The following is a 27378-nucleotide window of genomic DNA, read 5'->3' as shown; positions in this document are numbered from 1 at the left end:
TCAATGCAGCAGAATGTCATGAAGTTTCCCCATTGAAAAAAATAACAATGCTGTACTTTGACCTATCTGCTTTGGGGGTATAGGGAGAGAGGGTGAAGTCTTCCAGATCTACCAGCTCTATGCCAGTCACGTCAAGTTGCTCAGACAATTATACCCCCTGCTTAATAGCTCATAATTGCACTGCTACTGAGATAGCAGAAAGAAAACAATGATTAAGACTATTTACAGCATGCATACACAAATCCTTCCTCTTCGATTGTGAGTAGGCCTGGCCGGGGCCTTCATGGTGTCCATGGTAACCAAACTGTAAGGCCTACCATTAGTAAGTACACTTGAAATAATAATCAGGAGATATACATAGTATTAGCAAGTTTGGGGAGGGGAGGACTGATTGGGGAGGGAGGGACATGAAACCCTTGAAAGGGATGACTCCGCATGAGCAGGCAAGTTTCTTGTTACAGAAACAACCAACAGGGTTTCTCAATGGTGGTAGACTAAAGAGCAAGGCAGCTAATTTCCATTTGGATGAAAATCCTGACAATAAAGATGCAGAATGAGGCATGCATTTTTGGACATGACCAATGCAGGAATTTGTTTTGCTTGAATATTCATACTTGTTACTAGGTTTGGGGGGTTTTGCCCCCCCACCCCGTAGGGGGAAGGGAGCTTAGAGGAAGATAAAATAAATACTTGTTAATTAAAAAAATATATAATAAAAGTTAAGAGAAAGACTGATGGATGATGAATAGAGTAAAAGACTTTTGTATAGAAAAATTCACATATATGGGGAGAGGAGTTTTGCTTGAAGAAAGAGACATGGGACACCCTAATTTTTTTTTTGCGGGGTAATGAAGGTTAAGTGACTTGCCAGGGTCATACAGCTAGTGTCAAGTGTCTGAGGTCGGATTTGAACTCAGGTCCTCCTGAATCCAGAGCTAGTGCTCTATCCACTGTGCCACCTAGCTGCCTCCCTGATTTTTTAAAGATGAAGGGGGAACTGGGATCCTTTATTGTCTGAATAGTTTTCTTTTTCTTTTGTTACCGCCATTCCCCAAGGGAAGTGGAATCACCTTTCAAAGCTAGCCAACAAATGAGGTAATGGACTGGGCAGGTTAACTGATTTGCTTCAGGTCACAAGACAAGGAAGGGGCAGAGTCAAGGTCATAAGGAAGGAGTCATTCATGCCCATGCCACTCACCTTTTCCAGATAGGAAGCATGGAGATGACAGATAGTCAAGAAACCCGTGAAATGGTCAGTATAGGGGTTGTTTCCTGGATGTGTTGAATTTCAGTGCTGGGAGAGAGAATGGCTGGTGTTTAAAAATAACAGCAAGGTTGGCAGCTTGGTGCATCAATCAGATGGTTGCCAAATCACCGGGCCTGTCAATGATTGAGTGGGTTGACATTGACCAAATGATGTTTCTGTGGCAGAAAGTCTAATCTTCCAGGGGATGTCTTGATGAGACCCAAGAAAGTCTTCATCATTCCACACAATTTTGCAGCCTTTGGTAAAGAATAATTTCACTTCCTTGGTGGTGAAGGTTGGACCTGTGCTGGGCAGTCTCCTGCTAAACTCTTAGAGGTATTTGTTCCCAAGGCTTGCACTTAGCCATGATTTATCCCCCTTAGTGCTAAGCCATTCCTTATTAACTTTTGTGTTGAAACTTGCCTGCTAATATGGGCCACCCAAACTTTTGCTCAGAGTCTGGTATCTAGCCCTGAAAAAGCAGAATTGTGTGCTACTCTCTGCCTCACACCAGTCACTAGCCTGGTACCCAACAACATGAATAATTTTGACTGCACTGATGTCTTCCTATTTGTTACTTCTAGCACCTTCCTATTAATCTCTTAGAGAAGCCATCATTCAGGTAAAGTCTGATTGGGTTCAGGTCATCTGATACAGGGCTCAGAAGATGCTTAATGGAAAAAAGGAGGGGAGGGCTACCATAGACAACAGTGGGGTTGGTGAGGAATTAACTTCACCCTCAGAGAGAGAATTTGCCTCTGAGTTACCAAGATGATACATAAACATTCAGAGACTTGGAAGGAAATTCATGGTCAGTTGGTCCAACCCTTTATGTCTCTTAAACCATTGGGGAATAATTATTGGCTTGCTTATCCTTACAGTTCTGTAAGGAAGTAGGCTCTGTCCTCTTAAATCATCCCTTTGTTCACTGCCAGAGAGATGTGGAGGGAGTGGTGCCATGCATCCACTAATAACGTATTCATTGCTTATTGCAGATGACATTTGCTGAGCTTCTTGGAATGCCCTTCTTTCCTCATCTCTACCTCAGAGCATCCCTAGCTTTCTCCAGAACTCAGTTCTGTTGCCACTTTCTGCATGCAGTTCTTCCAGATCCTTCCAGTTCTAACTGCTCTCTCTCCTTTGAAATATGTTTACTCTGCATATATCTAACATTCTTAGCAGATGCATGTCATTTCTTCCCAGTAGGCTGTAACCTCTTCGAGGGCAAAGACTATTTCATTTTTTGGCTTTTCCCCGGTGTTAGGACACAGGGTTGGTGCCTGATAAATGTTTGTTGAATGGAACTGAATTGACTAAAAGCATGAGGACAGAACAATAGTAGCCACTGACTTTTCTATAGCATGTTAGCTTTACAAATCACTTCATGTATCTTCTGACTTAAATCCTCACAACAACCCTGTGAGGTAGGTCATATAAGCATTAGTGTGCCCATTTTATATATGGGAACACCGAGGCTCAAAGAGTTTGTTACTAGCTCAGTGTCCAATAGGTAGAAAATGGCAGAACCAAGACACAAAACCAAGGTTTTCTGACACTAACTCCAGTCAGTGCTTTCTCCATTTGACCAGCTCCAAACAGTGTAAACATACCAAGGCTTCTTTTTTATTTGCCAGATTTCAGAAGGCTTTAAGACCCAGGATTTTTTTTTAATGGGCTGGAAAACTCCTTGCATGAAGGACAGAATTCTGGATCTTGGGGGGGGGGACAAAAGAAACCTGAACCTTAAAATGACCTGTAGAAACCCCTGACTTCTCATGCTCAATTGCATAGTCTTCACATGGTGCCTAGCATGGAGTAGGTGCTTAATAAATGTTTATTGATTGACTGAATAACACATGCATCCAAAGAGCACCATCAGTTTTTAACATGATGAATAGTGTGAAGAACACTGTGGGCTGACCAAGAAGTAGAGTTCATAGAGTTTAGGTGATAGAGAAGTTGGGAGGAAAAAGAATTTATATATACATACACACACATATATATATTTATACTCACCATGATGCCAGTGAGAAGACAGACACCTTTTCCACAGTATGTGTGAGGAACCATGTCCCCATACCCAATGGAAAGGAATGTGATGGAGATAAGCCACATTGCACCCAGAAAGTTACTAGTTACATCCTGTTGGTCGTGGTACCTGCCAAGAGGAACACACACAGTATGATGAATAGTCACTCATGGGACCAAAGGTGGTAAACAAACATAGGATGGGGAAGGACAAGGAAATCAGTGATTCTGCTTGCTGAGATCAATTGCCTGATGGCACCAGGGAGTCAGGGCTGTCTCCAGATACCTTCTGCCTAGTAGATACAAGCCCTGACTCTGTGTGTAATAGGGTTTGCAGGCTTGAAATAATGCTGTTATTTTTCTGCTCCATTCTAACTCTTCTCCCAGAATTGAGAAGATAGGTTTTGATGAAATCTTAGAGCAAAATGTAATTTCCCTTACTTAGGTTCAACTTAGATGGGACGATTCATCTGAAACTATAGTTTCATAAGTCACTCAACTGGAGAACAGGGGAAAAAATGTCCAAAAGTGCAAAAAAAATCCTAAACCCTATTCCCCCATCTTTCAATTTCCTGTGAGGAAATTTTACATGTTCTCAGGCTGGAGGGGAGGCTGCCCTGACTCAGTGTTTAGTACAGGCTACCTCAAGTCAGAAATAGTTGTGATGACAGGTATACCCAGCACAACTTTGTCCTGATCAATGTTGTTTATTAATAATGCCATTGAGGGGGCTCAGTGGATAAAGCACCAGCACTGGATTCAGGAAGACCTGAGTTCAAATCTGGCCTCAGACACTTGACACTAGCTGTGTGACCCTGGGTAAGTCACTTAACCCTCATTGCCCCACAAAAAATATATATATTAATAATGACATTGATATGTTATAACCAAACCCCACTGTGATGCCACAAAACCCAGCTGACCCATTGTTTGTCTTCTTAAGGTGAGAATTTGTATCAACTTTCCTGCATGCTATCTTTTTACTATTGTCATATTGCTTGCTATCCATGTGTAAACAACATTCCAAAGGAACCAACTGCCCCCAGTAACATTGTTTCCCCTAATATCATCTTTTCGAGGAACCATTAATGACCTTCAATGGGGGTGTTTGTATAGTTCTAAGTGTTCTATTCCTTAGCTGTAGTACAAACCCTCTTGGGGCAACTAGGTGGTGCAGTGGATAAAGCATTGGCCTTGGAGTCAGGAGGACCTGAGTTCAAATCCTACCTCAGACACTTACTAGCTATGTGACCCTGGGCAAGTCATTGAAGCCCAATTGCCTTAAGCATCCAGGGCCATCTCCAGTTATCCTGATGTATATCTTGCCACTGGATCCAGATGGCTCTGAAGGAGAGAGTGAGGTTGGTTACCTTGCAATAGCCCTCCCTCACTTAAATCCAGTTCACTGCAAGTGATGACACCACCTCCAAATGTCATGGTACTCTTTGGAAATGAAGGACAAGCAACAACAACAAACCTGTTATTGCTAATTTGAGGAAGCTACAAATTGAAAGTACTCTTCTCTGGAAATTACTTTGTACTTATGGAGTATATATTTCACATTTATTTATCTATATACACATTGCTTTTCCCTAATGGAATATAAGCACCTTGAGGGAAAGGACTGGCTTATTTTTCTTTGTTTCCCTAGTACCTGGCACATGGTAAGAGATTAACTAATGATTGTTAATTAAATTGGCTCATTCCTGTTTTCTGCACCCCCCCCCATCCCTAATCACTGCTCAATTGTGAATTCAACCCAACTAACCTTTTATTACCCATGAATTGGGGATAGGATATGAATGGGGCTAGATTTGTGATTTCATTGCTTTAAGGAACACTTAAATGAGGAAATGCCCTCTACTGATGTGGGCACTTTCTTTGAAACTCATAATCTTTGTAACGATTGGAATAACGCCACCTGCTGGAGACTTACTGTAGAAGAGTTCTGCCCATGAAGCGAAGGTCTTTGAGGGCAAGACCAGGCATCAGGAAGTGACACGGACGAGTGGGAGGAGGAAGGAAGAGACTGGCGCTCGGTCTTGCGCTTTTTCCTGAGGACGCTGGTGGAGAGCGGAGCTAGAAATGTGCTCTCCCTTTAATAGATAGGAATCTAGGCCTTTCTCTCTCTCTTTACCAAATTATTATTCTCCTTAATAAATGCTTAAAAGTCTAACTCTTGCTGAAGCTTATAATTTATTGGCGACCACTCATTAGATATTTTAGACAGACTAGCTAGAATTTTAGCCCTTAACAGATGGCTGACCACGAAGAGGAAAGCTAAACCTCAGTCTTCTGATCTTCTGGTTGGGTAAGGCATTTTCTCTACCCTCTCCCTTTAACTGCTAAGTACTGGCGTACCGGCTGTGTTTTCCCTTTAAATTTTTTCAAATGGACCTTTTAAACTCCCTAATTACCCTATTTTTGATTTTAGTCTGTTTAACCAGACAAATGGGAGATAAGATCATGTTAATGCTTTGTTTTTCTGGATTTTCTATTTTTCTTTTTATTTTTGTTAAAAGAGCCAGCAACTTACTCACACAAGGAAATATCTCTCCCTCTCCCAACCATGCTTTTTCAGAGAAACCTGAAGAGATTCCTGCAGCTTTTCCCAGTTCTAACACTAATTGTTGCTCTAATTTTGCATGCCTGGAGGCAATGACCCACCCTCTAGAAGTTTTTAATCCCCTAGCACCTGGAGGCAAAGTGGGGGAAGAGGAATCCAGGCCTGAGTTCAAAATCAAGTCTGATTCAAATTGTGCTGGTCCCTCCCCTCCTCTCCAGACCCCACCCTCTACTCCCCCCATGGCCAAGCCCATTGCTTCCCCTGCCCGGGAAGTCCAAAGATCTAATGCGCATGCTCAACTTTCTCTAACTACATTTGCAGCTTCAGGCTCAGCCCTTCCCCAGCCTGGCTGTGCTTCTGAGACAACCTTAGAAAACCCTTTAAATTCCAGATATGCTCGTTTTGTTCATAATTTTGCTAACCTGCTTTTGTCTTTAATTAGTAATCTTATAAAGCATTTGTATGGTGAAAAGACTGACAGACAATATAGAGGGGTTAAAGAAGAAAAACTTAAGCTGAATAAGAATGACAATCATCACCATAGTTCAAGACTCCACTTCTTTTGCCATGGAAGTATATATATTTTACAGAAATGTAGAAGTAAACAGCAAGGTATTGATATGAGTATTGGGGATTTTAGATATCGGAATCAAAAGTGTTCTGAATTCATTCAGAGTGATAGTATCAGTTCAGAGGTTACATAGGATTTCTATGCTATTACATATACATTTTGAAATTAATGGTATGGGTTTATTTTCATAGAGATTTTCAGGCTTTTGAGATTGTGTCTTATACTTAGTTTGTAAAACAAGGAGAATATTTGTAAAAGCTTTTTATAGTCATGTGATGAAGTTTATATTTTATAATACTCTTATTGATATTAAATTCATGCTCATTTAGATTTCCTTAGTTTGAATTTCACTGTTTTTTATTGTTCCATGTGTATTTTCTTCTATTCATTTATCTAATTTAAAAAAAAATTGAGAGATGGTATTGATTTCATAATACAATGTTAATTCTAGGAGTATTGTGCTCCCATATTCTGAGTTGTTTGTTTTTGTTATTTTTTCTCAACTGATTATTTGATCAAACTCTTTAAAGCATTTCCTTGGCAAATTGGTTGCCATGGCAAGTGTAAATTGATTCTAGAAGTATTATTTTTGATAAGCATATTCCAAAAAAAAAAAAGAGGGGAACATTTGTAAAAGTTTTCTTTTTTCAAAAAAAAAAAGTTTTCTTTGAGATTCTGTTGTGCTTTAACTTGTATTTAAATATGTTCAGATTTTTCAAAAAAGTAATTGTATACTAAGTTAAAAAAGGGGTATTATTTGAAATTGTTGCATAATTATATATTGTGTTCTGAGTCAAGATGTATTCACATTTTTTGCAATCATTTATTATCCTCAATTTTTAAATCCATATGAGACTTGGATTATGGGAACTTATCATTTAAGACACTAATTGCCTTTATTCTGAGTTATCAGATGCCAGTTGGCCAAGATGCCATCCAATCACAAGAGGAATACATGCAAGAGCAGACACTGAACTGTCACATGAGGGGAGAAATGCATGAAGTCAAGGTATGGCCGAGGGAACAGCTTTTGACTAATGTTGAGGTTGGATTCTCTTGGTTTAATATTTTATTTTATTTTTCCCCACAATATTGTACAGATGGCTGGAAGTATTCATCCCACCCATCTCACTCCTACACCTGGCTTCTATGCTCCCTCCTATATGCCTGATGCCATGGACATCTCAATCCCATGCATCTGATTAAGTTTGACTCAGTTTCCTCCAATATGTTCGGTGGCATGGACATATATTCCATCCACCTATTTTAAGCCTGGCATACTGCATGGACAGTACATATTGCTCAAGTGTGGGAATGCTCATATCCCATCATTTCTCTGTTCTTTTATGGTAACCCCCATAATTATCTCAGGTGTCATGATAAATAACAGTGTTGAATTTGGCCTTGACACCTGTTACCAATTATATTAGATTTTCTAATTTCTCATAATGGCATGAGGATAATTAGGCAGATGATGCAAAAAGTGATGAAACAAAGATAAAAATTATTTTTAAAAATTAATATCGCAGCAATTGTCTTCTCAATTACTCTCCATAAGGGGGGACTATAATAATAATGTAATTTTAAAGAATGGTTCAATTTTTGTTTTATTGTATGTTTCACGTGTTAACAACTAAGATTCTGTATTCCCTTAGACATGTTTTTGAGAACTTTCATTGTTTGATTTGATTATTGACAAAGCTATTTTAAAGTTGTGTTAAGCTCAATTTTGTAGGAAATTTCCTGGCTGATTACCAGCATCCACACATCAACCCCTGAAGAGACTTCCATTCCACGACTACACCTAGAGGACATCTGAGAAAAGACTTTCAGAGACTTTAAATGAACAGTTTTGATTTGTTGTTTTTGTTGTTTTTTTCTCTTTCTGTTATAATATACACCATCTGTAACATGTATTCTCTGCAGAGGCCCTCCCTTTGCAAGACTAATGTCAAAGCGTCGGTTCATGAGGACAAAAAAAAAAATCGCTCCTCTGGACAAAACTTTCCTCTCTTCCTTTTCTATATTGTTGTTCACATATTATTAGTTAGCAATAGTTATCATATTGTTTTTACTGTTCCGTCAAGGAAACATTTTGTTTCTTGAGGAACAACAGGGGGGACTGTAACGATTGGAATAATGCCACCTGCTGGAGACTTACTGTAGAAGAGTTCTGCCCATGAAGCGAAGGTCTTTGAGGGCAAGACCAGGCATCAGGAAGTGACGCGGACGAGTGGGAGGAGGAAGGAAGAGACTGGCGCTCGGTCTTGCGCTTTTTCCTGAGGATGCTGGTGGAGAGCGGAGCTAGAAATGTGCTCTCCCTTTAATAGATAGGAATCTAGGCCTTTCTCTCTCTCTTTACCAAATTATTATTCTCCTTAATAAATGCTTAAAAGTCTAACTCTTGCTGAAGCTTATAATTTATTGGCGACCACTCATTAGATATTTTAGACAGACTAGCTAGAATTTTAGCCCTTAACATCTTATAGGGTCACCTAGACTGAGCACCTAAATATAAAAGCCCAGGGTGACAGAGCACATATATATTAGAGGTGGGATTTGAACCCAAGTCTTCCTGGCTCCCTAGGCCAGCTCTCTATTTACTCTACTACATTCCTCTCTACCTGGGCCACAAAGACAAAAGTCAAAGAAATCAGTCAAAGTAATATGTTGAATAAAACCTACCACACTACTAGGCATTGCATGTGTTTTTAGACAACAGACAATTCTTTTTTTAAGACAATGATGGTTGTGGGTTGGAGTCAGGAAAAGTATGAAGACATTATCTTTGCCCACCAAGAATTAACAATCTAGTTGGAAGGACAAAAGTCCACATAATGGAAATAAGCACTCAATTTGCCAAGAATTTGGTGACTACCTGGTGCCCAATGGTTCTTGACATTCTGATAGACACAACAGAAGTCTGGTCTAGCTCACTACACTTAAGAACCATCCTTTTTTATTTTGGGAATACAACTTATACATGTGAAAGAATCAGAGAAGGAAGACTCCCATCCCATTTAAAAATGAAAGCTATTTGGAATAAATATTATAGAAGATTGGATAGAGGAGAGGACCCCATGTGCCAGTAGGATTGGGGAAGGCTCTATGGAGAAGATGAAACTTGTGATGGGCCTTGAAAGATTTGACCACATGGAGAAATGGGGCAGGAGGAAGGAATTCCAATGAAAAATGAACACCATGTGTGTGGGGAAGGAAGGAGGGGGAAGAGATCTGCTTTGGATGATGTATATTATCATATTATAGGAGATAATGGTGACTAAAGAAAATGTGGCCCATATTACATAATACAAGGATGAGGAGTCTGAATTTGATTAGAGAGACAATGGGGAGCCACTGCCAGTTTCTAAGTAGGAGCAATGTACTATGACAGAAAGAGTACTGATATTGGCCTCAGGAGACTTGCCCTGAATGTCTGCCCTCATTTAGCAGCTGGGTGACCAAATCACTTCACCTAGGCTTCCTCGTGTGCAATAAAAATAATGATGATGGTGATGGTGGTGGTGGTGCCAGTACTGCTTTCCGCACAGAGCTTGTAACTATAGAAGTTGTTAGGAAAGGGTTTTAGAAAGAGTAATCTGTCAAGGGTTATAAGAGATTGAAAGAAGGAAAGGCTAGGGACCGGTTGACTTCTTAGGAGGTATTTGCCATAATCCAGATATGGGGTTATATGAGCACGAACCCAGGTGTGGTGGTGGTGGGAGGGTGAAAAGGGAGGAGAGAGCTAGAGTGATTTTTACAGAGGAAATCTCAATAAACCTTGGTGACAGATTAGATATAGGAGAGAGGAGACAGTCTGATGCGGATGCCAAGGAAAAACCAAATAATGCATAAACAAATTCAAATGAATAGAGTGTACACTAAGTACTGTATGGATGGAGAATCAAGGGGTTGTCTGAGTCAAGTGAGGTCAAGACTTTTGGAGGATGTTAGTCTTGAATAGTTTTGGAAGAGGATGGTGGACAGTGTGTGTGTGTGTGTGTGTGTGTGTGTGTGTGTGTGTGTGTGTGTGTGTGTGTGTGTGTGTATGAGGTTACCTGCATTCCTTCTTCACTCCTCTCTCTTGGAATTCTTGACTTCTTTCAGGGTTCAGCTCCCTATCTCCTAGTGGAATCCCTTCATGATAGTGGACAGAGAGAGGGCTGGCCTTGGAGTCAGGAAGGTCTGGGTTCTAGTCCTGTTTCTGATACATACTGACCTTTATCAAGTCACTTAACGCTTCAATGTTCTAGGCAACTAAGACTATAAGTGGCAGAGAAGGACCAACCTACATTGCTAGGTAGGGCAGCTAGGTGGGGCAGTGAGTAGAGTACTGTGCTTGCAATCAGTATGGTTCATCTACATGAATTCAGATCTAGTCTTAGACACTCACTAGCTGTGTGACCCTGGGTAAGTCACTTAATCCTGTTTGCCTCAGTTTCCTCATCTGTAAAATGAGCTGGAGAAGGGAATGGATCTTTGCCAAGAAAATCCCAAAATGGGGTCATGAAGAGTCAGATACAACTGAAAAACTACAAAACATTGGTAGAAGAAGCTTTCTCATCTGGGAATTACCTATGAAAGTAAAACCACAGGTATAGTTCCTATCTGTGCCACATAATTATCCCATTTTGTATTTCTCCCATAGAATGTAAGCCCATCAAGGGTAGGAACTACTTTTCATTTTTGTCTTTGTGGCTCTGATACCTAGCACATTGCCTTGCATACTTTGGATGGAACATGTGATTTCACTGATATAAGGTACTCCCATGAAGAAACGCCCTCCACCCATGTAGATCAGCACCTTTTCTGACCTATTATAACTTTAAGCCTTAAAAGCACTGCCTGGGACACTGAGAGATTAAGTGACTCATCCAAAATGTCACACAGCAGGTATGTATGTGTCAGAGGTGGGATTTAAAACCAGGTCTTCCTAACTCTGACTTTTTATCCACCTTGCCATGCTGTGCCTTGCACATAGTAGGTGCTTAATAAATGCTCATTGGACTGGATATGACCGGGGAAAAGAAGGTATCCTAGGGGTGGGATTACTAAATGGAATGCTGGAAGATAAAGGATTAATTTCCAAGACACCCTCCCTCTGCTCTCTGTTGGGAGGTCTGATTTGTAAGAGAAATTTCTATGGCTGGGAGAGGGAGGAAACCCAGCTTCCGGCTTCACTTTCCACTAAACTTAGGGAATTGGGAGTATTGAGGCTAGAATTGAAAATAAGGTGGTTATGGAAAACAGATACTCATGGATAGAATTCTACTCCCTTTTGCCTCTCACCTATTCCGACTACAATTCTTCAAGGAGATTGGATTGTTTTGAGAACTCCATCTGGTCTTGCTCTTACTTTTATTTTTCTACCCCTTCATGCTCTGAATAAAATATTTGATTCTATGTTTCTTTACATGAAACTAACTGACCCTGGTGGGGTGGAACTGGTGCTAATGCTCCCAATTCTCGCAGTTTCCAATGTATTTGGAAATTTGAGTAGAGTAGCTAGGCAGGATCAGAAAGATAGTTTTCCCTATTACATGAGGTACCCAAAGTGTCCCATAATGGACCAAAAGAGCCTGTTTCTGTATTAAAGAGGATCTGTGTACTTCCCTATATCCCTGTAATCAGCCATATCTTCCCCATTGTGGAAAATTTGAGGGCCTAGATTCTGTCATGGGGACTGAGGAGGAAGCTTCAATTACCCCACATCTGCCCCAGAGCTATGAAAAAGAAAATTCTTCAACCCAGCAGGCTGTTCCATATCATTACACACTTCCACTAATCTTGGAGGGGGGGGGGTGTCACTAAGCACATGGGAGCACTGAGACATATACCTAGTATAATGTGGGGAGAACTAGCCAATGAGACCTAAATCCTGGGAGCATGTGGAGAGGACCCATATGGGTGTTTAGTGAGCTTGTTTCTGGAAGTATACAATGCTATGGAGTAGGCGGGGGTGGGGGTGGGGGGGGTGGAGCTCTCCACTTCAGAGAATGCTAAGGAATTCCATGATGATTTTGATGGTTTCCTTTCTTTTTACTGGCTGGTAAAGGCATCCTCTTCTTTCCTTCCTTTTGCTGTCCCTCTCCCCCAGAGCAGTTTTTTTTTTTTGTTAGTGAGGCAATTGGGGTTAAGTGACTTGCCCAGGGTCACACAGCTAGTAAGTGTTAAGTGTCTGAGGCTGGATTTGAACTCAGATACTTCTGACTCCAGGGCCGGTGCTCTATCCACTGCACCACCTAACTGCCCCCCAGAGCAGTCTTAACACTGTATAGTTACCAGGAAGGAAGGAGGACAAATTTTGCTGATGGGACCTTTCACGGACATTCTCAGTGCTGACTCAGCAGCCAACCAAAAGGCCTTCTTCACCACATGATAATTGGACAAGAATAGAATAATATTAGCTAAATATTAACAATAATCAGCATTTATGTAGGCATTTCAAGGTTTACCAAACTCTTTATTTATGTTATCTCAGTTGATTCTCATGACCATCTTGTGAAACAGGAGGTATTGTTATCCCCAACTTACAGATGAAAAAAAACCTGAGTCTGTGAGAGGTTAAGCGACTTGCTAAAGAGGTCAGAAAACGAGTTAAGTGTCTGAGACAGGATTTGAACTCTTGACTCCAAGCCCAGTACTGTATTTATTCTAAAGTAGAAAACTAGGCCTTTTTATTCCATGGTCATCATGGACTTCTAGAAAGAAGTTCACCAAGCATCCTTGTGAGTTAATCCAAACATCTCCCCTTCATGCTCCTAGTGCTAGGCCCACATTGGCCAGATTCCTATTATTTTAGTGTCCTCCATGCATGGAATGATTTCCCTCCTTCCTTCTACTCTTAGAATCCCTGCCCTTCTTCAGCCTCCTACTTTCCCAGACCTCACTTCCCACAGCCAGCTGCTAGTGCCTTCCCACTGAGATTGCTTCCCATCTCCTCTGCATTGATCTCCTATGTACCAGGTTATCTTCATGTTGCTTCCCCTGTTAGAATGTAAGCTCCATGAGAACCTCGCTTTAACACAGGGATTATTTAATAAATGTTTGTAGACTGACTGACTAGTGACTCAGTTCCACAAACCAGTTCTAATATGGACAGGAAACAAAAACAGAAATTTGCAAGCTATTTGGAGGTTAACATATAATAGGATACTTTGATTGAGGCAGAAGCTCTGAATAGGGGAAGGGTGGGAAATGAGACTGACAAGATGGTGGGCTTTGGGAGAAAAGAGAAGGGGTTAACAAACAGATCTTGAAGACTAGGATGAAGAATTAGATTCATGTGTTGAGGAACTATGATTTCATCAGTATGAGAATTCTTTCCAGGCAGGCAGTCAATAAACATTTATTAAGCAATTTCTAAGTGTACCAGGTATTGGGCTAAGCACTGGGGATACAAAAAGAGGGAAAAGACAGTTCCTGCCCTCAAGGGGCTCATAATCTAACAAATATGGGGCCCAATAATCTATAGCTTACAGTATTTTTTTTTGGTGGGGCAATGAGGGTTAAGTGACTTGCCTAGGGTCACACAGCTAGTTAGTGTCAAGTGTCTGAGGCAGGGTTTGAGCTCAGGTCCTCCTGAATCCAGGGCCAGTGCTTTATCCACTGAGCCCCCAGCTGCCCCCCTATAACTTACAGTCTTAACAAGTTGCCTGAGGTCACAGAGTTAAAGAGACCCTGAAGGATCAGATAGCTAATAAGTATCAAGGCAGGGTTTGAATGCAGGGTTTTTTTCATTTTTTTTTCCGGGGCAATGAGGGTTAAATGACTTGCCCAGGGTCACACAGCTAGCGTCAAGTGTCTGAGGCTGGATTTGAACTCAGGTCCTCCTGAATCCAGGGCCAGTGCTTTATCCACTGTGCCACCTAGCTGCCTCCAAATGCAGGTTTTCTTGACCCCAGGTCCAACACCTTAGCCACTATACACTTTATACTTAGCTACTATACGTACCTTCCCCCATCTTTGATAAAGAATTTGATACTGAAAAAGAGAGGCCACTGCAAATTCTTGAGCAATAAGATGACATAATAAAAAATGGCATGTGAGGAAGAGTCTTCTAACATCTGTGTGTAGGACTGATTTATAGATGAGAGGCTAATGACAGAATGAATTCTTAGGAGGTTGTCATAGGGACTCAAGAAGAAATGGTGAGGACCATGAATGAAAGAATGAAAAGTATTTGTTAAGTGCCTACTATGTGCCAAGCACTCCTAGGAATTGGGGAAACACAGACAAACAAAAGAGAGTCCCTGCCCTTGAGGAGTTTGCCTTACTTTGATTAGGTGAGATAACATACAAAGGGGATGGTGGCCAGAAATTAAATCATGGTATGGGAAGTCAAGATTGGGAGTGGAAAAATATTAATCAATTAATGTAATCTTTTGAGAGGAAAGGATGGTGGTAATCTGGTTCCAATTCTCAGCAAAATGGTGGTTATGGGGAAGAGGAGGAAGACTGCACATTCATGGTGACAGGAGGGAAATGGCCGGGGGAGGGGAGGAGGGCAGAGCTGAGTGGCTTAGCTCCTCCCAGGCATGACCTCTGATGATCCAGTTTGGAAGTCAGGGCAACAAAATCAGGTGGTCATACTGGCCATGGAATGGGAGAGGTATCCTAGGGGAAAAATCAGCAAGATCTGGTAGTGGATAGAGCCCTGGATTTGGATTCAGGAAGTCCTGGGTTCAAATCCTCTGTCAAGATCCTTGCTAGCTCAGTGGCCTCAGTGAAGTATTTGCCTTCTCTAAGTTTCAGTTTGCTCACCAGGGTTGGACTTGGTGGTCCCTTGAGCTCTAAAACCTTTGATCCTTTGATCAAACCTGGTTACTCCATTTACCGATCTATGTGGTGTATTCAGTCATGTCCCCATTCTTCGTGACCCCATTTGGGGTTTTCTTGGCAAAAGTACTAGAGTGGTTGGCCATTTCCTTCTCCAGCTCATTTTATAGATGAAGAAACTGAGGCAAACAGGATTAAGTGACTTGCCCAAGGTCATACAGCTTGTCTGAGGCTCGATTTGAACTCAGGAACATCAGTCTTCCTGAGTCCAGGCCTAGTGCTCTATCCACTGTGCCACCTCCCTGCCTATTACTGATCCCTGTGATTGGGCAAACAAGTCATATGAGAGATGCTAAAAAGGTGGAAGTAACAGAGTTTGACAACTGATTGGATATTGGGAGGGGGAAGTGGGAGAGAGTAAGGAGTGAAGGATGGCACCTAAGCTTCTTTGCCTGGGTAACTGGGATGATAGTGATACCTCAAAAGTAATAGGGAAAGTAGAAGAGGGAATGTTTTTTTTAGAGAAAACAATGTTGTTTGTCCTTTGTTCTTGAAGAGGACCGTGACATCTGGAGGTGATGTCATGATTTGCAGTGAATTGGATTTAAGTGATAGAGGGCTGTGCAAAGTCACCATCCTGACTCTCCACCAGAGCCATCTAGGTCCAGTGGCAAGATATACATAAGGATGCCTTGAGATGACCCCAGATGTTTGAGGCAATTGGGGTTAAGTGACTTGCCCAGGGTCACACAGCTAGTAAGTGTCAAGTATATGAGGCTGGATTTTAACTCAGTGGGGAAAACAATGAGTACAGTTTTGGACATGCTGAGCTTTAAGTGTCTATGGAACATCTAGTTTGAGCCAGCCAATAGGCAGGTGGAGAAGCAAGACTGGAAGTTAGAGCAGGGTAAGTAGACCTGAGTTATCTGCTCAGTGTCCAAAAAACTTAACAAAGAGAAAAGCCTAAGACTCAGCTAGGTGGTGCAGTGGATAGAGCACTGGCCCTGGAGTCAGGAAGACCTGAGTTCAAATATAGCCTCAGATACTTACTATGTGACCATGGGCAAATCACTTAAGCCCTATTGCCTCAAAAAAGCAAGATAGGGGGCAGCTAGGTGGCGAAGTGGATAGAGCACCGGCCCTGGAGTCAGGAGTACCTGAGTTCAAATCCGGCCTCAGACACTTAACACTTACTAGGTGTGTGACCCTGGGCAAGTCACTTAACCCCAATTGCCTCACTTTAAAAAAAAGACAAACCAAAAATAAATATTTCCCTCCAAAAACCAAACAAAAACCCCAAAGAGAGCAGCCTAAAGGTAGAATCACTGAGTGGTTAGGGATATTGGGTAGGAGACTGTTGGTTGGACTGGGTGGCTTATGAAGTTCCTTCCTATTCTGTTTCTGTAATTCATTTTGCTTCTTTCTTCCTGAGTTCTCTCAACTACTAGTTAAAACTCCCAATTATACTTATGGGACTATTTAGAAGTAAATCTAGAGAATAGAAGATCATTGAATCCTTTGTAGATTTTCTCTAAATTCAACTCATGATACAATCCTTTTCTGCCATGGAAGAGAAAATCTGGAATATGTTATTTGCCATTTGGGAGTAGTCTTACTTTTGGAGGATAGAATGCCAAATAATCATCTATCTCTGACAGGTTTGCCAAACTCTCAGATTCCATTACCTTCTCTTATATACTATAGAAGCAAAGTTATAACTAGGGTAGCACGACTGGGACTTTGTCTTGGGGTACCAAAATTTAGAGAGCATTGGCAGCAGCAGCAAAGAAATGACTGAGCTTAGCACCTTGGGAGGAAGAGTAATTAGTTAAAACAGATATTAGGCTTCTCCTCCACTCTTCTCACCCCTTGCAGCCTCACCCCAGTGGAGCATCTCCATGGATGGGCAGCTTGAAACACTGCCCAAAGAGGCTTCCATGGTCCAAAAGTCTCTGTCTTTCTTTCATGAGTGTCTCAGTTAAATTGAATTTATCTTTTAAAAGCTGATTCCGAATGATTTTCAGGCTGCTTGTCCAAAGGGCAACAATTTGTGACCCTTGTTCTAGGCACCAAAATGGTTAGTTATGACCCTACTATGTGAGAGAAGTCTGTTTTATTCATTCAGGGTAGCAAGTCAAGCCGACCAGTTGTTCTTTTTCTACAGGCAAACTTTTATCAAAGTTGCTGCCAAATCCCTCAGCTTGGTTTGGAATCAGTCTGTCCCCTTACAAAGAGTCTAGCATCTTGACAGTAGCTGTGATCTAATACAGCAACAGGTTGACAGGAAATGAGTTGAAATTGAATGATTGCCGCCTACACTCCCCGCCCCTCATCCTTTCTCAAAGGCTTTTTAGAACTTGCTTCTTTGACAAACTTTTCTCACACTGATCTCACTGATTTAGGGTCTCTGACCTATCTTATTCTGGGACGGCCAGCCCAGCATTATTTTGCTTTGTTAGAAAATTGTAAGAACAGAAGATTACTTTCCAGCAATGATCAGAGACAAACTCCACTCTTGCCACATTGGCCGACTCCCCAAATGGTCTACGTGCTTCCCCAATCCCATGGCTTTGATCTGGCCCTTTTAGCTTCTGGAATGTTGTTCACTTTCTCTCCACCCATTTACATCCTAATCATCCTTCAAAGGCCCAGATCAAATCCTGAGACCTTTCCCAGACACTTGAGATAGATTAAGAACAGGAAGTATACTGGAAAAAACACCCCAAAACCCCAACACACACCACAGTTACAAAAGGGGCCCTCTCCATGGAGTTACTGTTTATATTGCAATCAGTAATATCAAATGCATCTTTATGCTCTTCAAGTCTAGGGGCCCTGAAGGGCCCTCAATCCTTTTGCTGTTATATTCACTGATCTCTACTAAGCACTTAGAACTACTTCTACCTATACTCACCTTTCCAATTTCTGGTTCAATTGAAAAAGGATTAAGCACCAAGGCATTATGGACAGCGCCTCTTCCCCACTAGAAGCTTTCAGTCTAGACTGAGAAACAGAAATTTGAACATATGAAATGACTACTCAATTTACTAAGGACGTATTGAGCATCTGGTATATGCCTGACATATCTAGGCACTGTGCTGGGGATACAAAGATAAAATGAAGAACCGTCCTGACTCTCAAGGTGCTTGCATTCTACTGGGTTTAAGGGGGATAACCTCCTCTAAACAACTCCAGTGCATACTGTTACACCACCAGTGATTTCTTTTTTTTTTTGTCTTTTTCCTTTCCTTTTTAAAAAAAAAATTCTTAATTGACTGATACAATATTGTTTTTGGTCAATTCTTGTCCTTCTTGACATGCTGAAGTATTTGACACTTGACAACATCCACTTGGAAACACTCTCCTTTATCAGTTTTATTCTGGTCTTCCTCCTATCTCTTTGGACCACTCCATCTCAGTCTCTTTTGTGAGATCTTCATTGATGTCACATGTCCCAGCCACCCAAGCTTCCAAATTGGGATCTCTTATCTCTGTAGTTATCCTATTTTTTGGTGATCACATCATCTCCCATGAATCCAACTATTATCTAAATATATATCTATTCTACCCAATATATGAATTAGCATTGTCTATATAGCTATATCTATGTCTCCTCCCTTATTCTCTCTCTCCTTAACCTATGATCCCATATCATCAATTACCTTTTGGGGACATTTTGAAGTGGATTTTCCATAGGTATCTCAAATTCAGCATGTAAAAACAGAACTTATTATTTACCCCCCCCAAAAACCCCTCCCTTTTTTCTGAACTTTCCTATTGCTGTTGAGAGTCACCCAGACTTATAAAATACCATCCATGATCCCTCCCTCACACATCAAGTCTTTTGCCAAATTCTTTCATTTCTACTTCATAACATCTATTACATATGTTTCTACCACTCACATAACTACCACCCTAGTTCAGACCCATCATCTTTTACTTTAATTATTGAATATATTCTCATTGGTCTTCCTTGCTCATCTCTTCTCACATCAACCCTTCCTCCCTTGAGCTGACACAATGATTTCCTAAAACATAGATCTAACCATGTGATAAACACACACACGTCTCTACTCAATAAACTCTAGTGGTTCCTTATTACCTCTAGTATAAAATATAAGATCCTCTGTTTGGCATTTAAAATTCTTTCCACTTTTCTGTTCTTCTTAGATGTTGTCATTTATTTTTCAGTTGTGTGCAAATCTTCATGACCCCTTTTTGGGTTTTGGTAGAGATACTGGAGTGGTTTGCCATTTCCTTCTCCAGCTCATTTTACAGATGAGGAAACTGAGGCAAGCAGATACTTCAATATCTCTGCCAAGAAAACCCCAAGTGGGGTCACAAAGAGTGGGACATCATTAAATAACAACAAACAAAAAATGGACAGATCCAATGAACTTTTCTTAATCATCATCACCTCAGTGCCCACTAAGAACTTAAATATGCTTGTTGGCCCTCTTTGACCTTTGGCACTGTTGGCTACTCTTCTCCTGGACATTTCTCTCTGGATTTTTATAACATTGCTCTGTGCTTTCTGTTGAGCCTCTCCTTCAGTTTCCTTTGCTGGATCATCACACAACTCTAGCAGTCCTCCAAGTTCAGTCCTGTGCCCTATTCCCTCTCTAGAGTATACTCAGTCTCTTGGCAATCTCGTCATTTTCCATGGCTTTATTGTTCATCTTTATGCAGTGGCTCCTCATTGCCTCTAGGATAACGTAGAAATTCCTGTGTTTTTCATTAAAAACCCTCCATAATCTGATTTCAGCCTACCTTTTTAGACTTATCTGTAATGATTGGAATGACGCCACCTACTGGAGACTTGCTGTGGAGAGCTCCACCATGAGGAAAATGCCTCAGAGGCATTGTGGCTTTTCCTTGGCGTCAGGAAATGACGTTTGCTCATGGGTGCTGTCTATCAAGTCTACCAGCCAATCAACTGGAGGAGCCTCCTATGATCTGGGAGGAGACAGGAAGGAGGAAAGGGAGCCTGCGCAGAGAGCGCTGGCTTTTTTGGCTTCCGGACTTGATGGTGGCGGCGGCAGAGGACTTCACAGGAAATTTGAGGAAAGATAGGAATGCTAGGCTGTTAGAATTCTGTTCTCAATCCTTTTCTTTCTATTTTCCAATAAACCGTTAAAAACCTAAACTCGTTTTATCAGTGATTTTTAGTCAGTTTCCCCCATACTGGGGGAACACATTAGAATCCACATTTAGAATCTTAAATTACACATATCGTACCTTCCTCCTCTTCTCTACATAGTCTGCTCTCTAGTCAAACCACTTCTATGCCCTTTCCCACACACGACATTCTATCTCCCATCTCCATGCTTTTGTAATGCCTGGCAAGAATTCCCCCTCCTCACCATGGTCTCTTAGAATTCCTATCTTCCTTCAAAGCTAATCCCAAGTACTATGTCCTAATGAAGCTTTTTTTTGTTTCCCCCAGATGTTTGTGCTGTAAAACATATTCTATTGTCTGATAGAATGTAAGCTTCTTGAGGGTAGGGACTGTTTCATTTAGAGTTTTGTATCCTCAGTACCTGGGCAGCTAGGTGGTGCCATAGCGCACAGAACACTGGGCCTGGAGTCACGAAGACTCATCTTCCTGAGTTCAAATTTGGCCTCAGACACTTCCTAGCTGTACGACCCTGGGCAAGTCACTTAACCCAGTTTACCTCAATTTCCTCATCTGTCAAATGAGCTGGAGAAGGAAATGGCAAACCACTCTAGTATCTTTACCAAGAAAACCCCAAATGGGGTCATGAAGAGTCTGACATAACTAAACGTGACTAAGCAACAACAATCCTCAGTTTCTAGCATAGTGCCTGGCATGCATTAATAAAATGCATGATTGATTTGTTAGTGATTCACCCCAATTATTTTACTTACTTAAATGTATATACTATAAGTATACAAAGAACATGAGCTTCCACACTCTGGGGGAGCATTCCCACTGGCCCTTGCAAGGAATGTATGCCCTCTCTGTTCTTTTTTCTTTCTTTCTTTTTTTGGGTGGGGAAATGAAGGTTAAATGACTTGCCCAGGGTCACACAGCTAGTAAGTGTCAAGTGTCTGAGGCTGGATTTGAACTCAGGTCCTCCTGAATCCAAGGGCCAGCACTTTATCCACTGCACCACCTAGCTGCCCCCTGTTCTTTTTTTTTAAAGAAAAATATTTATTTCATTAAATATTTCCCAACTACATGTAAAAAAGTTTTAACACTCATTTAAAAAAATTTAGAGTCCCAAATCTTCTCCCTCCCTCCTGTCCCTCCCTCCTCTTTGAGAAGGAAGATAATCTGATATTGATTATACATGTGAAGTCATGCAAAACACATTTCCCTATTAGCTATGTTGTGAAAGAAAATACAAATAAAATTGAAAAAATAAAGTGGGAAAATCTATGCTTCAATCTGCATTCATAGTTGATCAGTTCTCTCTCTGGAGGTGGATAGCATCTTTCATCATGAGTATTTCAGAATTTTCTTGGATTATTGTCTTGATAAGAGTATCCAAGTTTTTTATGATTGATCATCCTTACAATATTGCTATTACTGTGTACACTGTTCTTCTGGTTCTTCTCACTTCATTTTGCATGAGTTCACATATGTCTTCCCAGGTTTTTCTGAAACCACCCTCTGGTTATTTCTTATAGCACAATAGTTTTCCATTATGATCACATATTACAACTTGGTCAGCCATTCCCCAACTGATGGACATCCCTTCAATTTCTAATTCTTTGACACCACAAAAAGAACTTCTATAAATATTTTTGTACATATAGATCCTTTTCCTTTTTAAAATCTCTTTCAGATACAGACCTAATAGTGGTATTGTTAGGCCAAAGGGTATACATAATTTTATAGCCCTTTGGGTATAGTTCCAAATTGTTTTCCAGAATGGTTAGACTAGTTCACAACTCTACCAGCAATGAATCAGTGTCCCAATTTTTCCACATCCCTTCTAGCATTTGTCATTTTCCTTTTGTGTCATGTTAGCCAATCTGATAGGTGTGAGCAGTATCTCAGAGTTGTTTTAATTTGTATTTCTCTAGTCAGTAGTGATTTAGAGCATTTTTTTCTTGTGACTATTGATAGATTTGATTCATTTTCCGGAAACCTGCCTATTCATATCCTTTGATTATTTATCAACCAGGAAATGACTCTTATTTTTATAAATTTGGCTCAGTTCCCTATATTTTTAAGAAATGAGGCATTTATGAGAGAAATGCTGTAAATTTTTTGTTTTCCAGTTTTCTGTTTTCCTTTTAATTTTGGCTGCATTCGTTTTGTTTGTGTAAATTGCAATTTGTTCTTATACAACTAGTTCCCTTTCCAGGGGGAGGACCAATGGGAAGGCTCTCCCAGGGTCTACCAGAACACTCAAACCATATTCTATTCATTCCTGTTGTATACATGTTTCTCTTGATCATCATGCTGTTTGACTAAACCTTGCATCCTCAGCACCTTCCAACTCTGTCAACCTTATCTTCCCTCTGATTGGAGGGCTGGAGGGTGAGCACTAAACTCTACCCAAAGCTTTCCTTTATAAAGTGCTGGGCCTGGACCTTGCCCCTCACTCAAAGTGAACTTTGGCCTACTGCTTGGTTTGAACTTTATGGAACAAGATGTCCCATGCCAAGTACCTTCTGCTGTCTTTCACAACCCCTCCCCCCAACTGCCAGCTTCCTTTTGTGTGTTGTCTTCTGACATTTGATTGTAAGCTCCTTGAGGGCAAGGTCAGTCTTTCTTTTTCTTATTTGTATCTTCATCACTTAGCACAGTGCCTGGCACATAATTGATGCTTAATAAACATTTGTTGCATTGAAATAGAGTGAATAGATCATCCCTTCTGCAAGAGGCTTTTCTCATAATCCTGCTTACTTAGTGCCTTCCCTCTGGGTAGGATTACTTTCCACTTATACTCTGTGTGTGTATGTGTATGTGTGTGTATACATACATATACATGTACACACATACCTATATATGTGTATGTATATGTATTTATGTATGTATATATACACATATACACAATCTATATCTATCTATATCATCTATCTATATCTATCTATCTCTATCTCTGTCTTTTTGTGTGTGTGAGGCAATTGGGGTTAAGTGACTTGCCCAGGGTCACAAGCTAGTAATTGTTAAGTGTCTGAGGCCAGATTTGAACTCAGGTCCTCTTGAATCCAGGACCAGTGCTCTATCTACTGCGCCACCTAGATGCCCCTATCTCTATCTATCTTGATCTCTATCTATATATCTATCGCTTTATATCTATATCTCTCTGTATCTCTGTATCTCTGTATATCTATCTATATATAACTATCTCTATCTCTATATGTAACTTTTTTTGTATGTTGCCTCCCCCTTTGGGATGTAAGCACCTCAAGGGCAGGGTCTGTGTTCTTACCTTTCTTTGTATCCTCAGCATTTAGCATAGTTACTGACATATAATAAGCACTTAATAAATGCTTGCTGGCCAGCTGACTGAACGTACACTCACTGAGGTCAAGGATTGTTTCATTTTGGTCTTTGTAGCCTCAGTACCTAGCACCGTACCTGGCATATTAGTAGAGCACTTGATAAATGCCCGGTGTTTGCTTGGTTTTTCTATTTCTTCACTCTCCTTCCCAAACAGGCATTTAATATGTATTTGTTGATTGGGTCCCTGATTGCAGTGGGCTGCCAGAAGGGAGAGCAGAGGATGGAGAACAGTTGAGCAGAGAAACAGCAGCTTTTCTCCACCATTCTCTGTATGCTTCTTTGCCCCATAACTGTCAAAGTTGGTTAGCTGCCAAAGCTGGAAATTGAGACAGGGTTGGAAGAATAAAGTCTGAAATCCCAGGGAGGATGTATACAATATGGGGTTAGTTACCAGCATAAATCAGCTCCAAAGTACACTTTCTGGTCATCTCCTACTTATAAATGGGTCATCTTTCAAAAGTTCATCTGTAAGTCAATGCTTTGGAACTTGGTGTGCCTTTTTCCATAGGAACAATGTCACAAATAGTGGTTCTGCTCTGAGTCCAGCTCACAAAAGACTACTTAAGTCATACTGTAACTGAACTATAGTATTCATAGTATGAGCCTGAGTTTTTAAGCAGGGATTCATGGGGCCTAGAAGGAAGAAAAAGGAAGAGAGATGAAGAGAGAATTTCCTTTCCTTTTGAAAGGCAGAGGCTATGCCTGGATCCAGCTACCCACAATTTCATCTGTATATTAAGTGGCATCAAGAGATTCTCTTGATGCTGGTGATCAGCTAGGCCTGGTGGTAGAGAGTAGCCTGGGGGGATGCACAGTAGATACAGTGATTCAATACTATGAATGAGGTAAAGGGAGAACGGCATGACTGAGCATAGTAGGTGTGAGGAAGAAAGACTTTAGTTATGATAGAGAATGAGGGAGTGTCTGGGAGCTGGAACACTAGCAATTTGTTTGTAAGCCTCTATTTGGAAGAATGTGGAAGGAGAAGCTACATGGGCAAATGTAGGAGGCTAGCAAATCCCACCTTTGAAAGAAGCCCTGTGGATTCAATGCTGTTTGCAGGATCTGTTTCCTAGTACCTTCCCACACAGTGATATCAGTTTTGGGGAGCAATGATGAGAGAGCCTGATCAGATTCTATATTTGTGAATGACACATTTCTGAGCTCCTTATCATCTCTGCAGGGGGGAAAAGAGAAAGAGGCAAAGGGACTGGGTAAGAGACAGGTAAGAGACAGGAAAATGCAGCAGTTGACCCAGAGGTTGGTTATAAGGGAAAGCATAGACATTAGTGTAAACACTGCCACAGATAAGCATCCCATTGCTCAGGGCAAATTTAGCTGGGGAAAGTAGTAGGAATAATCTTAGACAATTCAGCTTATGGCCCTAATGAACTTATGGGTCAAGTCTTAGGGGGAGAGAGGGTTTCTGGTCTTCTCCTCTGACATCTGCTGGCCTACAACACTGATGCTTTGACCTTTCCCTGGGCTCACATTCCCCATCCCCAACCTCCATCACTGTGGGCTGAATGGGGACTGAAAGGTTCTAGGAACAGGGATGAAATACATTCCAGGGGAAGAAGCTCACATTCCTTTTTTTTTTTTTAAGTGAGGCAATTGGGGTTAAGTGACTTGCCCAGGGTCACACAGCTAGTAAGTGTTAAGTGTCTGAGGCCAGGTTTGAACTCAGGTCCTCCTGATTCCAGGGCTGGTGCTCTATCCACTGCGCCACCTCCAGCTGCCCTCCCCTTTTTTTAGAAGCTCACATTCCTAAACACTAGTTTCTGGGGGCAATGCCCCATCCTGATTATGTTTCTGAATGGGAATGCCAATGAATGTGTAAGAGCAGGCTTGCTATAGGAGACCCTGATGTCACATTTTTCATAGAATTTTAGCTACCCATATGTCTTCCTTTCTGTGCTTTTCTTCCAAGTTCTCATTCTTTCTCTTAAGGCACCAATGTCCAGATAGGAGAGGGACATGAGGTTTATCATGAGATATGGACCCTCTCACAAATATACACACAAGTATTTTCCCTTTGCTGCTCATTACATTTACATCCGGACTCTGGATCCATTGCTTCACCTTGTTCCTCCACCCCAACCAAGCTTTTTTTTTTTTCCTTCTGTGGAGAACTTGGAGTTGTGTCAATCAGATATCCACATCAGAGAAGGGACTTGTCATCCCAGACTATAGATTGATGGTATCATTGTGTGGAAGGGAACTGAACCTCTGAGTCCAGTTGACACATGGGGCTCAAAGTACCCACAGAATATGCCATCCTCTGCCAGCCCCCATTGCTAATCTTCCTATGCTCCCACAAACCTAAGTACAAACTTTCTAAGTACTTTCTGTCTATAGCTTCTTTGCATATAGCTTTTTTCATAGTCTCCCCAATTAGACTGAGCTACTTGAGACCAGGGACTGGGGTTTGGGTTTTTTTTTGGCCTTTCTTTGTATCTCTAGCACTGAGCATATTGCCTGGCACATAGTAGGTGCTTCATAAAATGTTGTTTTTTTTTTTTTTTTTGGTGAGGCAATTGGAGTTAAGTGACTTGCCCAGGGTCACACAGCCAGTAAGTGTCAAATGTCTGAGGCTGGATTTGAGCTCAGGTCCTCCTGAATTCAGGGCTGGTGCTCTATCCACTGCGCCACCTAGCTGCCCCCATAAAATGATTCTTGACCTGACTTCTACTTTTTGTTGTTGTTGTTGAGTCATTTCTGTTGTGTCTGAATCTTTATGACACTTTGTGGGTCATAGATGCTGTGGGCAAAGATGCTGGAGTGGTTTGCCATTTCCTTCTCCATCTCATTTTACAGATGAGGAAACTGAGGTAAATAGGGTCACATGGATAGTAAGTGTCTGAGGCCAGATTTGAACTTAGGAAAATAAGTCTTCCTGAATTCATGCCCAGAACTCTATACCACCTAGCTGCCCCTAACTCCTATTCTAGGGGCTCCCAAATAACTGGGTATTAGCCCAGCCGCCCCTTCACCATATTTCTGTAACCAGCCCCTCTTTCCCTCACATGGACACTGACTCAGTTTCACTGTTACACACTTTCTTACTCACTTAGCTTTCTTCTTTGCTTATTCCACTACTTCTTAACAGTGCTAGGTCATGAGCACCGATAGGAAGAGCTTCAGTCTCTTAGGATTTTCTTATGGGGGAAGGGAGTCATTCATGATTGCTGACAGCTGTATGGATGCTGCATCTTCCTGGACAGCTGTCTCCCTTCCTTCACTCTGGGTTCTTAATCCTAATATCCTGCTTTCTTAAACCCTCCCCACCCTTATCCCTACAGAATCCCATTCCAAAATTACATACCTCCATTTCCCTCCCAGTCAAAATGGCCCTTCCTTGCAGCCAGTCTCAGATGTATTATGAAGGAAACGTTCTGATTGGATTAATTCTCACTAAGTTGTAAATGATCAACAAATAATTCTTTAACCCTGCCAGAAATATCTGAGCATTATTCTAAATGAATTTGTCATTAGTGAATTTTGGGGAATACAACAAAGGGAACTGAGAAGATTCAGGCAACTCACAGGGGGATTATTTGGGGGGCAGGAAGGTTACCATATGAGCAGGCCAGCTTCACTTGGAAGTTTGCCCCCTGGGAATCACTCAGTTCCCTTAAAGTTGTTCCTGCTTTTCACAACTACTGCCCTTTCTTGACCTTTGAATCCATCCCTCTTTCACACCA

The 27378-nt window shown here is 41.3% G+C and overlaps 1 protein-coding gene across 4 annotated transcripts in view; it reads right to left on the bottom strand.

Annotated features, from left to right (window-relative positions):
* KCNN3 (potassium calcium-activated channel subfamily N member 3) overlaps positions 1-27378 on the bottom strand; it is a 314190-nt gene that overhangs the window by 47315 nt on the left and 239497 nt on the right. For all 4 annotated transcript variants that reach the window (XM_043962683.1, XM_043962684.1, XM_043962685.1 and 1 more), the window contains one exon: positions 3263-3404. In XM_043962683.1, coding sequence (XP_043818618.1) covers positions 3263-3404 — 142 coding nt within the window. The remainder of the gene's footprint in view (positions 1-3262; positions 3405-27378) is intronic.

This window comes from Dromiciops gliroides, chromosome 4, assembly GCF_019393635.1.
Source record: "Dromiciops gliroides isolate mDroGli1 chromosome 4, mDroGli1.pri, whole genome shotgun sequence".
Lineage (NCBI taxonomy): Eukaryota > Metazoa > Chordata > Mammalia > Microbiotheria > Microbiotheriidae > Dromiciops > Dromiciops gliroides.
The sequence above is the reverse complement of the archived record's forward strand: the minus strand, read 5'-3'. Positions and strand labels throughout refer to the sequence as shown.